Genomic DNA, 13,886 nt, shown 5'->3' with positions numbered 1-13,886 from the left:
GTTTAAACCAGGTCAGGTTTTTGGCTTCTCCATAGGAAGTGCAATGATATACAGAGTAAAAAGAAGATATAATGGGTGTAGATGTAAAGGCAAAATATATTTATTTTAAAGCACAATCATTTTACAAAATGTACAGGTAACTGTCATTTGAGGCAGTGTACAAAACCATAACATAATAAATACCATTTTGAACATTTTTTTTTTTTTTTTTTAAAACAAACTCCAAGAAATGATTTACATTTTTCCAAAACATTAATCATGCCTCATTTTCTTTGCCTGCAGAGAAAGAAAGAGAAAATATTTTCATGAATATAAATGCCACCTTTCTGCATTCCCAAACGTTCAAAATCCCATTGCTGCAATGTAAACAGTTAAGTCATCTCTACATCATATTTGCCAGCTGAACTTGCGCTTGTTGAGATCCAACACCTCTCCTTTCTTTTTTTCAGCCTTCCATCCTCTTCCACCTAGAATAAAAGATGACTCACTTTAATAACAAAAGTTAATTCAAAGAACAGAACAGACCTGTTTTACAGGTAGAGAACTTCAAAGTGTCTTCACAGTTTGCTTAAAATCAGCTGGACTTTAGCTGGTAACAAGAATGCACACGTTATACACGTATTCTTTTAAAATGTTATATGTGTGGCTACATAATAACTGCAGCAATTACCATTTTATCTCCTCATAATTGTCACCAAATTGAGAACTTTCTCAAATCCAAATTCAGTCTCTACAAATATCTTTGTAATTTAAAGCTAAATATCAGCTGATTTGTTTATGAAATTAAAAGAGAAAAAGTATTTTAACAGCAGGAAAATGATGAACATTTACAGATAAAGATAAACCATGAATCTCTGCAACCACATAAGCTCATCGTCACCTTTTGTGAAATGGACGTCCTGTTCATGCTGAATGGCTCTGCTCTCTTGTGTGTGGCCTTTCTGCTTTCAGTTGATGCAGGCATCTTGACATGTTCTGCTCTGTTCCGGGGTCTCTGCTAAATACAAAAGTGAAACATTTAAAATAAGAACTTTGCAAACAAATAATAGTTCCGCTGATGAGTTTACAAAGAAACAATGATCTGATTTGACATCTCTATCTGATTGTAGGTATTGGTTTATTTAGCAAATACAAAGTTCATGAGAGCAAAGCATGTTCCTTGGCACCCCAGTCAAGGTGGAGCCAGACCGGTTCCACATAGTCAAAACACAAGCCAAATCCAGGGCTTTCAGAATCAGCATCAGAATCAGAATCAGAAGAGCTTTATTGCCAAGTACGATTTGCACATACAAGGAATTTGTTCTGGTGTCATTGGTGCATAACAAGCATACACAATTTTGAAAAGTTAAGTGAACAGTAAACGTATATATACACACAGTATATAAATGTTTTTTTTTTTTGTTTTTTTTTTAAAAGATGAAAAAGAGCACTACAGAAAGAGCAGTAAAGAGCAGTACAGCTGGGCAGAAGTGAGTAGGTACACCATACCAAATCAAACCATGATGGAAACATAGCATTAGAGAGGAGCTGTATTTTAGCTGTTAACAACAATACACACATTATGGGTGTATTCTTTGAAAAAATTGATAGAATGTGTGGCTACATAATAATTGTAGCAAATAACATTTTAACTCCCTTGTAATTATCAACAAATAACAAACAAACAATCAAGAACTTTCTCAAATCCAAATATCCTTGCCATTTAAAGCTAAATATCAGCTGAGTTTTTAAAGAAATTAAAAAGGGAAAAAGTACTTTAACTCTAGAAAAATTTGGAAAATTTAAAAAGGCCGTTAAACCATGAATATCTACAAACACATAAGCTTATAATCACCTTTTGTGAAATGGACGTCCTGTTCATGCTGAACCTCTCTGCTCTCTTCAGCTGGTCAATAGTTACCTTTGTGAATAACAAGAGTATTTCATTTAACACTCTTATAAAATAAAATAAGTATATCAATGTGCACATTACTTTTTTTGGAAACACTTACAGCAGCTTAATATTTAGCCACCAGACCTGTGAGAAATGTGAACCAAAATGTGGTGGTAAGAGACAGCAGGTACAAACATTACAAAAACATGACAAAATCCTTATGGTGTAAAATGTTATAATACACTACACACCTGGAGATGGATTGGCAGCATGTGTAGGTAAACCAAACCTGAAGAAAGGAACAGAACCAGAGAAGCTTTATATTCCTGTTTACCGTTTTATGTAAAAGGACAAAACTAGAACGATAAGCCCCAAATGACAGGACACTCAGAACAGGATCCTGTTGATGCTTTACCTTGCTGTGTGTGTGGCCATTCGGCTTTCAGTTGATGCAGGCATCTTGACATGTTCTGCTCTGTTCTGGGGTCTCTGCAAAATGCAAAAAGGGAAACATTTAAAATAAGAACTTGCATACTTGCTGACTGGAAAAGAAACCCCAATAGTTCTGTTACAAAGAAACAATGAACTGATTTGACATCTCAAATGACATCATCATGGAAACCCAGCATTAGTGAAGAGGGGGAGGATGCAGAGCATCGAGCAAAGGGAGAGGATATGACAGCAGCAGATCAGGGACAGGCAGCAACAGAAGCTGCTGCTCAACCTATTCCTTGACCAGCACCTGAAGTTATGACTATGTTACCCTAATAATGAAACAGGTGGCTGTAGACTAAGATTATTAGAATAAATGTAAGGTTACAGTGTGTCCAAACTGAGTTACAAGTCATAACTTAGTTGACAGTTAAGAGAGTGACTGCAATTTCTGACAGTGCTCTGAAGACCAATGGACATAAAGCTGTACCCTCCATTTGTGAATCAACTTAAAAGGAATGGGTGTCTTCTCTACAATTTGCAGGAAGTCTCTTGTGAGATCTGAGGGGGGTTACATGTTACAGTAAAATGTTATTAATATGTTGTTTAACCTGTGGTAAATACATCATTTCTACTTTTGCATGATGAGGTGATTTTCAGTACATACCATCCAGCAGTTCCAGAGTGACTGTGGGATCTATATTCTCCCACCATGGTTTGCCATTGGTGGAAACAGGAATCCCACAGTTGACCCTTTTGGAGGCGAGGTGGATACAAGCACAGGCCACAACTGATGGACTGTATTGTAGACAGAATGTGGTTAAGAGGAGACTGCATCCCAGAAGACGAAAATGAATACATAACATAAAGAGGAAGAGAGAGAACGGACATTTAGTAGATTGAAATGGCGAAATAGTGAAAATATTACATACTATACAGAAAAAGAAATAACAAAGAAAGAACCCTAGTTCCACTGTATACTATGAGTATACCTGTGTGTGGCCATAAGGTATGCATCCTGGGCCAACTCTGTACTCACTAACAACAGACAAAATAAATAAACATGAAAGCGGTCACCTCATGTGCCAACTTAAAGCTGAAATATCAAAACCGAATTCTTCAAAATGTAACAGTTGGAGCTCACCTGACAAGCTGAGTGCACTTGATAACATGACTATGGGGATGTTCAATGGCAATTTCAAAACCTACAATAAAGGGGAACAGTGAGAAAGACCTTTATGAGAAAAAAAGGAAATGGTATAACAACTTTGATTTCCCATTTAACAGCTATCAGTAACAATAAGATAATGAAAACTGTGAAGCAAAATGCACATCATCATTCACAAATGCTCTCCTCATAACACCCTTGAACATTAAAGAATAAACAAATACATAAAACAATCAACAGTCTTCCTTACAAACTTACCCAGGGTTTTGAGTATTATGTTCTCAAGACTGACCAGGTCTCCTACTTGAGGTAGGTAGGCCTGAGGATTGAGACACGCATGGGACACTCTGATAACATGTTCCAGTCTCCGGGGCTGCTCCTCCACCTTTGCAGCAAGGAAGAGAGTGGCGGGAGCCACAACCTAGCAGAGGAAAACCAAAATAAGGTCCAGGCAGCCAATACATTTGAACTGATGGTCACATCCAACCAAGGGATCATAAAATACTATATACTTACATTCCTGTGAAATCTGGTGAAAGACTGGATCATGTAGAATCGATGCATGTACACAATGGCTGTATTGATTGCAAGTTGGGACCTGATATTCAGTGATTAAGGACAATGATAAAAACCTGCACTGTGTGGTGAGACTGTGACAGTGACTTTGTTTACATATGACAACAAAATATTTGCCAACATAAAACCTAGTCAACTGCTGAGTCACATGTGTGATGATGAATAGAAATGATGGAGGTCTGATCCAAAAGGTAAAGGTCACCCACTTAACAGTCACGTGACAAAGTGTTTACCTTTAAGACCCAAAGCTTCATTAGCAAACCAAGCTGCCAAGTTATACCTGGAGCATTTTAAAGATAAATGCATCATATTTAGACACGAGATTAATTGTATGCAATTACGTGGAATAACCCCAGATCACAGGTTAGTCAGGGGCTGTCCGGAAGCAGCTAACTGCAGAAACGACACCTGACGGTTATAACAGTAAAAACAAGCCAAGACACATACTGAACTTAAAAACACACATGTTCACTGCAGAACACACTGTCCGACAGATTTGCCTCACAAACATTTTTACTAAAGGAAGCAATGCTATTTTTACACGTTAGTATTAGCATTTTTATTATTATTGTTATTATTGTTATTCAGCCTTATAGCCTAATAACGGTCGCTCTCCAACAACATTAGCTAGCTATCGCAAACACGTTAAAAATAAATGAGTGCCCTAAAAGGAATCAGAAAACATGCAGATAACCTTAACAAAAAAGCTGGAGTTTAACCGGTATAACGATACGAAGTAGTCATAAAGTTAATGCAGACTTAACTGAGACGTAAATATCGTCCCTCCACAAAGGATACATATTGAGCTGCTGTCCCATGTCCTGGATCAGTTTCGCCGCTTGTTGTCTGTGGGACAGCTCCTTGTCTGGATAAATTCCGGTTCGTCGAGAAGGGCTGTTATCCATTTGTTGGCGGGTGTAGTACCAGCTGTTTCTGTTATTGCTCCGGATGTAGAGCGCGCGAAAATCACCTGCAATCTCACAGAAGGAGGGTCTGTTCGTCACAGGAACTTACGTCAAACTATATACCGGAAACGGAGGGGGCGGGGCCATCTTTGATTTCCGACAAAATGGGTCTGTTCTACGTTGTGGACGCATTTTCTCAAAAGTGTGTTCACAGTCGCAACCATTTTAACATTTAATTAGTTTGATCTGGAATAACCATTACAGTAGTTGTAGATATCTGTGACGTCATCCTTACTAGTCATAACTAGTTTTAGATAACTGCAATTCCAGTTCACATAAATGGCAAAAGTGACGCCATTTCCCTGAGGTTGCACATTAACTGAGCTCACTATTAAAAACAATTTTCTCTTACCTACTGCATAACCAGGCCAAGTCACATGATTCTCTACATAAAGTGAAAACAAAGACCTCCTGTTTAAAAAATAAAGGAAGCAGATGCAATAGAATTCAAAACTATTTATTTTAAATCCCATAAACATTAGAAACTGTGCAGAGAACCAAATCAGTGGGCAAACAGAATCCCCCCCCCCAACAGAACAAAGTATAACACATTATCCATTAAATCAAAAGTACAGTCAAATGAAGTGAATTATACCATTTACATTCAACTGAATAATTAACTGCTTTGCCTGTGATAAATACAGGCATTTTTACTGTAGTTCAGCTTCCCTCGCTTCTCTTTATGCTCATCACCACCAATCCAGTTGCAGGTATGATGGAGAGGACATTTTAAACAATACACGTTAGTGCAAGGGATGCTACAGTGTGGAATTCTGTTCTGTTGGTCTTTTATTTAATTGTGACAAATAATAGTTCTAATTTAGATTTTAAATTGTTCTTGGTGACTTCAGATATCACACTACCCAAGTGATTCATGAAATATGAAGATGTTTAATTAAGAATATTATTTTTTAGATTGTAAGATAATGGATTTGTTGAGACAAGATATCTTCCCCCAAAACATCTGGAAGGCATTTTACTGAAGCAGTTCCAGATGTTGCTCTACTCACCAGCTAGAAACATTGAAGACTCAATAAATGGATTTCACTGCAGCTTGGAGGAGCAAACCAAAAAACTGAGTCGTAGAAGAGGGTATGATGGGTAACATTTTACATATATATGACATCTACCGCACACAAGAACCCATACCATGACTCTTATATAAAAAGCAGACAAATTAAAATGATTATTGAAATGAGATAGCTGCTAGTGACTGAAAAAAATGGTTCTCAAATAATGATTGATGAAATTATATCCACCGACATCAGTAAACAATTAAGAACTACTTGTTTGTTTTCCAAACCATTTAAATGATTCAGCTCATCCCCTTTGTCTTTGTATTTGATTCTATATTTAAATTCACAGGAATCCTGACATTTGTCATCTTCTTGGATCTCTGCTGTCCAGTCATGTAAATGGTTTTACAAAAAACAAACTTTTTAACAACTTTTTATTTAGTTATTTTGATGCAAAAAAAGCAAACTCTAAAACATTATTTACACTTTTCCAAAACGTTCAGCCCTCTTCACTTTCTTTGCCTGCAGAGAAAGAAAGGGAAAACATTTTCATTAATATACATAACACCTTTTTGCATGTAACTTGCAGTTCGATGAAAATATAGCAAAAAAATTGCAAAGATCAGTTAACTTGCCTCAACATCAGCTTTGCCAGCTCCACCTGCACTTGTTAAGATCCCAAATCTCTCCTTCCTTTTTTTCAGCTTTTCATCCTCTTCCACCTAGAATAACAAAAGGACTCACTTTAATACTAAAAGTGTATTCAAAAAAACTCCTGTATTCAACTTTCCTTGAAATCAGCGGGATTTTAGCTGTTAAACACAAGAACATGAACACACACACAAACACAGAGCGCAGCACCAACAAATGTTCCATCCATCTGCCAAGTGTTCACTTGACACGCTTCAAACCTGACAGGTGACATACTAAGGGCAGCAGTGTGCAATGCAGACTTTAACGTTGTTTGGATAAGAAATACAAGAAACAGGTACTACACTAGTTCTTCATAAAATCAGACATAACGTGACTACATAATAATTGTAGCAACTAACAGTTCCATTTTATCTTGCTATAACTAGCATGAAATTGCAACTTTCTCAAATTCAATCTCTACAAATATCTTTGTATTTAAAAAGTTAAATAGAGGAAAAACTACTCCATCTACAGAAAAATAACAAAGATTGAAATGTGTAGTTAAACCACAAATCTCTGAAAAGACATAAGCTCATTGTCACCTTCTGTGAAATGGATGAAACATTCATGCCGAATCGCTCGGCTCTCTTCTTCAGCTGGTCAATATCCACCTTTGCGAAAAACAAGATTATTCCACTTAACACTCTTATAAAATAATTAAAAAGTAAATGAATGTGCCAATAATTTTTTTTAAACACTTACAGCCGCTTTACTGTTAGCCACGAGACCTGTTCGAGAGAAAGGTGAACCAAAATGTGGTGATAAGATGTGACAGTGGGTACAAACATGGTAAAATGTAAAATATGATAATAGATCACAACATAGTTAGATTTCATCAGTTTAGAGGGACTACACACCTGGAGATGGACTGGCAGCATCTGTAGGTAAACCAAACCTGAAGAGAGGAACAGAACATACCCACAGAAGCTTTATATTCCTGTTTACTGTTTTACATAAAAGGATAAAACTATTAAGATGAGCCCCAAATTCTAAGACACTCAGAACAGGATCCTGTTGATGCTTTACCTTGCTGCGCGTACAGCCTTTTTGCTTTCAGCTGATGCAGGCACGCTGAAGCGTTCTGCTCTCTTCTGGAGTTTCTGCACAATAAAAAGGTAAACATTTAAAATCAGAACATGTATACTTGTCGACAGAAAATACAGAGACTGAAACATGAAGCATCATCTGCTGATGTTTTTGATTTTGAGTGTTCACAACTTTCTGCTGTTTTTTGTATATAGGTGTTTTTGAGAGTACAGCTATCAGTTCTAGATGTGGCACTCATAGTGCAGAACTTTAAAATATAAGAAAAAATGTAAATTACTTTTAAACCAAATTTGACCAAATGTCAAATGAGTTCACACAATGCAGATTAAGCCAATCAACTTCAAATGACTCTCTCCATTTCTCAGTATAGTGGTGCTTAGATTTTGTGTCACCTAGTAACATTCCCATGGTGTATATCAGAAGTGATTTGTTTCATGTCAAGACAGATGAGGGCAAAAGCAACATTTTGCCAAGTAAAGTGAGACAACTGCAAAGTGGAGTATGACAGAAAAAACACAAAGAAATGCTCATGAAAAGTTTCAGAAGTGAAGTTTACTTCATACATACATCACTGGCAGATGCTGGAGGAGATATTTTCACCACTTTCTTTTCGGTAGGTCTGCAAAAAAGAACATGTAAAACATTTTAAATGTGTAAAATAGAGAAATGGAGTGTTTGGCCACTTCAGTGAACAGGCCCCCCACTGTCTCAGAGCAAAGAATGTTATTGAATATTACATGATTTGTAACCTAATTAACACTTATTGACTTTTTAATTATAAAAAGGGTAATTGGATAAAATATTTCTCAGTGGGATGACAAATTCAGAGACTTGCAGTACAATTGTTTGTTAAAATGTAACATGAACAACAAACTCACGTTGGACTCTCAACAGATTCGGAATCCTTGTCGTCCTTTACGCTATTATCAGTCTCGACTTTAGCGAATTCCTGAAAATAAAACAGATACTTTAATGACAGCTTCACAAAATGCTCTAATGATGTGTCAGGAGAAAAGAAAAGGCATACAACATAAAAAAAATAAAACAAAATCAACAATCACTTTACCTCTGCATCCTCTGCCAGCACCTCATCGACATCCACATCTTCTTCTGTTGTTTGGAATATGGGATAACGGGATTTCCCACAAGAATAAAAAGAAAAGGAGGCAGATGGACACATCAGTGGCATTATCACAATCAGTTTAAAAAAAATTGTGTGATTTAGACAGTAGGTCCATGTTTCCCCATCTTTTCAAAAAATTAAATTATTTGAGAGTATTATGAGGGCAGATCATGCACTTTATGATTAAGACCTAATCACTCGGCTGTCTTTGCCATGTGTGAAGTAAATCCCAACGAGCCTCATGCAAGAACCATTTTGGATCATCAGATCAGATCTGTTCTTAAGTGATGTGCATGAGTGATTTTAGGTGAACCAAAATTAACAAGAGTAAGAACCGTTGTCATGGAAAACACCTTTACCTAAAAATTGCTATTTTCTCAAGGTAAACAGGGTTATAGTTTAGCTCTGTGAATCAGGATAGACAAGCCAAGTGTCATACACAAACTTGTAATGTTACATAAACACTCATGACTGACTGAGTAACATATTTAATTTATATCAGAGAATAACACCTTCACCTAGTGAGACTTTTTTCCTATTATCATTATTTATTTTAAAGTTTAGACACTTTCGTTCCACTGTTGCCAAAAAGACTTCTGAGGATCCTGAAAACAGGACTTTGACCTCATAATGTATGACGTTCGTCTTTTTTAATCATTTTCAAGAATAAACACTGTCTGAAAGATGAGGCAGGAAGCATATCGAAATACTAAAATGTCAATAACTTGCTCTCTTCGTGCATGCACACTGAGAGACAGGAGGCATTCACCATGTTTATGCATGTCATTTGCACTCTTTTTTTGTTAGAATTAAGAAGCGGTTTGCTGAATCGGACATGACGTGTTCCTACAAAAACACTGTACTAAAAGAAAGAAAAATGTAGGATAAGAATGTACTATATGAGGCCCAGTGTGTAGTGTTTATGTCCTCACTAGAGCTGAAACGATTAATCGATGAATCGATTATTAATCGATTACTATATTAATCGACAACTATTTTGATAATCGATTCATCGGTTTGAAGCTTTTTTCATGATTAAAACAAGATTTCTTATGGTTTAAGCTTCTTCAATATGAATATTTTCTTCATTTCTTTGCTCTGGATAACAAATTAATCATTAAAAGTCAATAATTTTGGTTTGTTGGCAAAACAAGACATTTGAGAACCTCCAGGTTTGACGAACACCGATCAACATTTTTTATGGTTTTCTGATATTTTATGGACCAAGTGTTTCATCGATTAATCGAGAAAATAATGGACAGATTAATCGATTATGAAAATAATCGTTAGTTGCAGCTCTAGTCCTCACCATGTTCGTCCAGGTAGGCTTGCAGTCGAGCAATCAGGTCCCCTTTGTTTCCCTTGGTTTCCAGACCTCGGGCGTCACACTCCTGCCTCAGTTCAGCAAGCTACAAAAACAAGAGAAGCAGAAAAAATCTGTCAAACAACACAACCTGAGTCCGTCAAACATTTCTTGGGACAGTGTTTTCAGTGATACAGCAGAATGTGTCTAAAGTAAATGCTACAAAGTCTCTACAAAGCCACACTCTGATGCATTAACCACCAGAAAAATGTTTTGCATTGTATTCAGATTCACAATTACATTTATATATTGTAATTTTTAGATAAATCTGGTATTCAACTGATTATTTATGACAGCATGATTCTGGTTGGCTGCTGCTACAGATCAGCTTCAGGCTCATAGGTGTGCTCTGATGTCCCTGAGAAATATCTGGCATGTTCACAGGGTTTTTGTAAAACAAATACATATGACTGGAAAGTTAAAATAAAGGTCATGATATGAAGTCAACTGCAACAGTCGTTTTAATAGAGGGACAGAGAGTGAAATTGAACCACATTGATGGACTATTTTTGTAAAAATCCAACTACTCAGCACAACATTAGGTATTAGACCTCATTTATGTCAAGAGGTGACTGGACTTGGCTCGAATTAAGTTGGAGACGTTTCACTTCCTTTGAATAAAGAAACGTATGTAGAGACGTTAAGCTGAATACAGACCGTTCACCCCTCTGACCTAGTTTCAGGCTTTTCAGTTTATCGCGCGACTGTTAATGGTAATTTAAGCCACCACGGATGTTTGAAACTGTTATACGGACGGTCTGCCCTAATGAATTAAAATGTTGTGAATGTGTTTTTGATAAAACACATAAATATGTTGCGGTGGATTTCTAATTAATTAGTTTAAGATGTTTGTTTTTAATCCTTGTCCTTTTTGCAATCGAAACCAAGAAGTGACTTTAAAGTAACTTTTCAAATTTGACTTGAGTACATTTAACCCGTAATTTCACTTGTGCTTAGTAGCATTTTGAAGTAGCAGTTCTTTTACTCAAATTAAAACACGATAAAACTCTTTCCACGTCTATTCCATGGTTAGTTTCGAACCACCCCAACAGGCGGATTTTAACGTAGCGCAGTTGAATGAACAACGTGAACGTGCGCCGATTGTTCGCCTTCACACGATTTACACTTCAAACTTTGCACTTATCCGTAACCTCTTTATTACATACAACAACTAACAACATTAATAACACACTGTTCGCTAATACACCCGTTTGAGCGACGTAATAAAACGAATATTTGAGTCTTTGCCCACCTTCAGCTTCTGTAGCTCCACCACTTCGGCCATCTTTCTTTGTTTTTGTCGTACTTCCTCCAATCAAAGAAGAACCGCGCTCCTTGTTCTCTACACCAACGTCAAATCACAGCGCCGCTTGCAGGACTGACTGACACATTGCAGGCTTGTGTGGCTGCAGCTGGATACTGTTGGAGGCGAAAAAACACATGCCTGACACTTTTAAAACGTATAGTGTACATTAGGGGCGGGTCAAAATATTGATAAAGAGATATATATCATCATCCTTCCCCATGCATTATGATAATAAATATCAATATTTTAATTAACAAATTAAGGAGCAACCCGTCCCTGCCAGTTTTGGTGCTAAACTTGGGCTGAAGTTACCTGGCCAAAGAAGAGGGAGTTCACAGTGGGATAATGGCGGAGAAAGCTATGTTAAGAGATGGCCCATCCACATTGTTGTGAGTAAATAGAGGAATCCTGCACTTTTAACTTTCAGTTAGAGAGATATTGTGATGTATCGCTATATGATTGTCTTGCAATATATTGATTAAAATCGCTGTACCGTGATATTACTGGTATCGTGGACCATGTATTGCGTACCGTATCCCGTGATTCCCACCCCTAATGTCCCCATTGCAAAATAAACGGGGGAAAATGCAATTGGGAATGCTGAATACACATTGATCCATGTGCAAAACACGTTACACAAATCAAAGGCAGGAGTCCCTTACCACAATAGAGATGACAGACAGATGAAAGTGGGACATGCATTCATTCATTTTTCAGGGGGAAAACGTTAAATATTTCAAAACATTTACAGAAAAAAGTGAGCATAAATGTGCTGAAAAAGCTTAATTTTTTTAATACAAGAGTGGTTGAGATTGGATAAAGTAGAAACAGAGGTAACTGAATTAAAACAGAGCAAAACAGTTCTAAAAACAAATAATTATGAAAAACGTCTCCTTCTACTTCCGGGTCAAAACCGGGAAAGACATTTTGGTGCATGAACAGAAAGCCAAGTCCAACTCTAGTCTGACTAAGCATATACATGCAGGAGTAAGTGGACTATGAATCTCATTATTCAGGTATGTTAGTCCAATTTAGATTAGCTCGATTTCAGTCAGACTAACATTTTTACATGACATTGAAAAAAACTAAATATTGTTTTAGTCTGACTAAAATCAGACTTGTAACATGCATCTGATAATAACGCCTTCAGAAACGTCAGATTGCTGTTTCAAACTTATTTACTCCCTCAAAACAACAACAATCCTCTGCTCATACAACCTAACGCATTGATTTCATATACATATGTTAGAGATGAAGGTGAGGAGAGTTAATCAGGTTCAACACAGCAGCAGCAGCAGCAGGTGAAACAGGTCTGAGCCTGATTTTGCTGTGAATGCTGACATTGTTTAAAAAAAAAGAGGTTTAAACAGTGTCACAGTTTGGCATATTCTGTGGACAGGACGACAAAGCCGGATGAATTTAGGGAGTCACAAGAGCCTCAATAATCCTCGTTGCATATTGCATTCCTCCCATTTTTTTTTCTTCCAAGCACACAGTCGCTCAGAGCAGAATGTGTGAGCTATTGTTGCAGCGCAACAATTCTCCGTTCAACTTCAATTTTCAAATATTTTTTCATTAAAAGAAATTTGAAAGCGCTTTTGAAGATAATAAACATGTTGAATTTTCCACAATGAGGATTAAATGCCAGACTATCCGGAGTAGCGACACAGAGGTCAGAGTAAATCCTCACATGATTAGGAATCATTTAAGAGGCAGTCTGAAATGGATCAGCAGAGATTTCGGTGACCGTTCATACTCCATCTGAAAGCACATGCTCTGTGGCCTTTGGACCGATAAAGAAAAAGGATACTGGAATCTTCATGGTCTAAATACAATTGTGTCTCAGGATAATTTAAACAATCTGATTCATTATTTATTCGTCCCCACATTTATATTATTTTATTGGATGTTTCTTGTAACATAAGCAAGTAAAACAATGTGAAAATATTCAAACAATGTAGTTACATGCAAGTGGAGTTATGGAAGTATGATCAGACTGACCACAGTTTTAAATTACTATATTATAATAAAATAAAATATGACTATTACACTATTATATATATTATATTGTATAATAATTCAATGACAGCAATGCATTAGTGTGTGAACAGCATGTTGAATTACTTAAAGTGCTGTTGGATAATTTACCCTATAAGAATGCATCGTAATTTTAAATCTTTAAGATTTTTTATGTTCGGTATTTCTTCTATAAGCAATCATAGTTAAATTGTGTGTTTTACAAAGCACTTTTCAAGTTTTCATGACCACTCAAAGCTGCTTTACACTACAGTTGTTCCATTTATCCATTCATACCCATTCACTCA

General features: G+C 36.6%; 2 protein-coding genes across 2 annotated transcripts; both read right to left on the bottom strand.

Annotated features, from left to right (window-relative positions):
- Nucleotides 1–84: 84 nt before the first annotated feature.
- LOC131468198 (cyclin-T1-like) lies at nt 85–5,256 on the bottom strand. The gene is made up of 13 exons (XM_058642201.1): nt 5,217–5,256; nt 4,848–5,058; nt 3,990–4,071; nt 3,732–3,894; nt 3,450–3,510; nt 3,298–3,345; nt 2,973–3,136; nt 2,289–2,362; nt 2,125–2,162; nt 1,992–2,017; nt 1,835–1,900; nt 881–997; nt 85–467 (listed from the first exon to the last, which is right to left on the bottom strand). The coding sequence occupies exons 1-8, from the start codon at nt 5,254–5,256 to the stop codon at nt 2,316–2,318; spliced, it is 816 nt and encodes a 271-aa protein (XP_058498184.1). The 3' UTR covers nt 85–467; nt 881–997; nt 1,835–1,900; nt 1,992–2,017; nt 2,125–2,162; nt 2,289–2,315.
- Nucleotides 5,257–6,447: 1,191 nt separating this feature from the next.
- On the bottom strand, nt 6,448–11,613 carry sarnp (SAP domain containing ribonucleoprotein). Its single transcript, XM_058641821.1, has 11 exons — nt 11,509–11,613; nt 10,203–10,302; nt 8,837–8,880; nt 8,649–8,719; nt 8,338–8,389; nt 7,750–7,823; nt 7,581–7,618; nt 7,426–7,451; nt 7,266–7,334; nt 6,666–6,752; nt 6,448–6,552 (listed from the first exon to the last, which is right to left on the bottom strand). The coding sequence occupies exons 1-11, from the start codon at nt 11,539–11,541 to the stop codon at nt 6,511–6,513; spliced, it is 636 nt and encodes a 211-aa protein (XP_058497804.1). The 5' UTR covers nt 11,542–11,613; the 3' UTR covers nt 6,448–6,510.
- Between the last annotated feature and the right edge of the window lie 2,273 nt (nt 11,614–13,886).

The sequence above is a fragment of the Solea solea genome, chromosome 11 (assembly GCF_958295425.1).
Source record: "Solea solea chromosome 11, fSolSol10.1, whole genome shotgun sequence".
Classification (NCBI taxonomy): domain Eukaryota; kingdom Metazoa; phylum Chordata; class Actinopteri; order Pleuronectiformes; family Soleidae; genus Solea; species Solea solea.
Note: the sequence above shows the minus strand (reverse complement) of the source record. Positions and strands in the feature narration are given on the sequence as shown.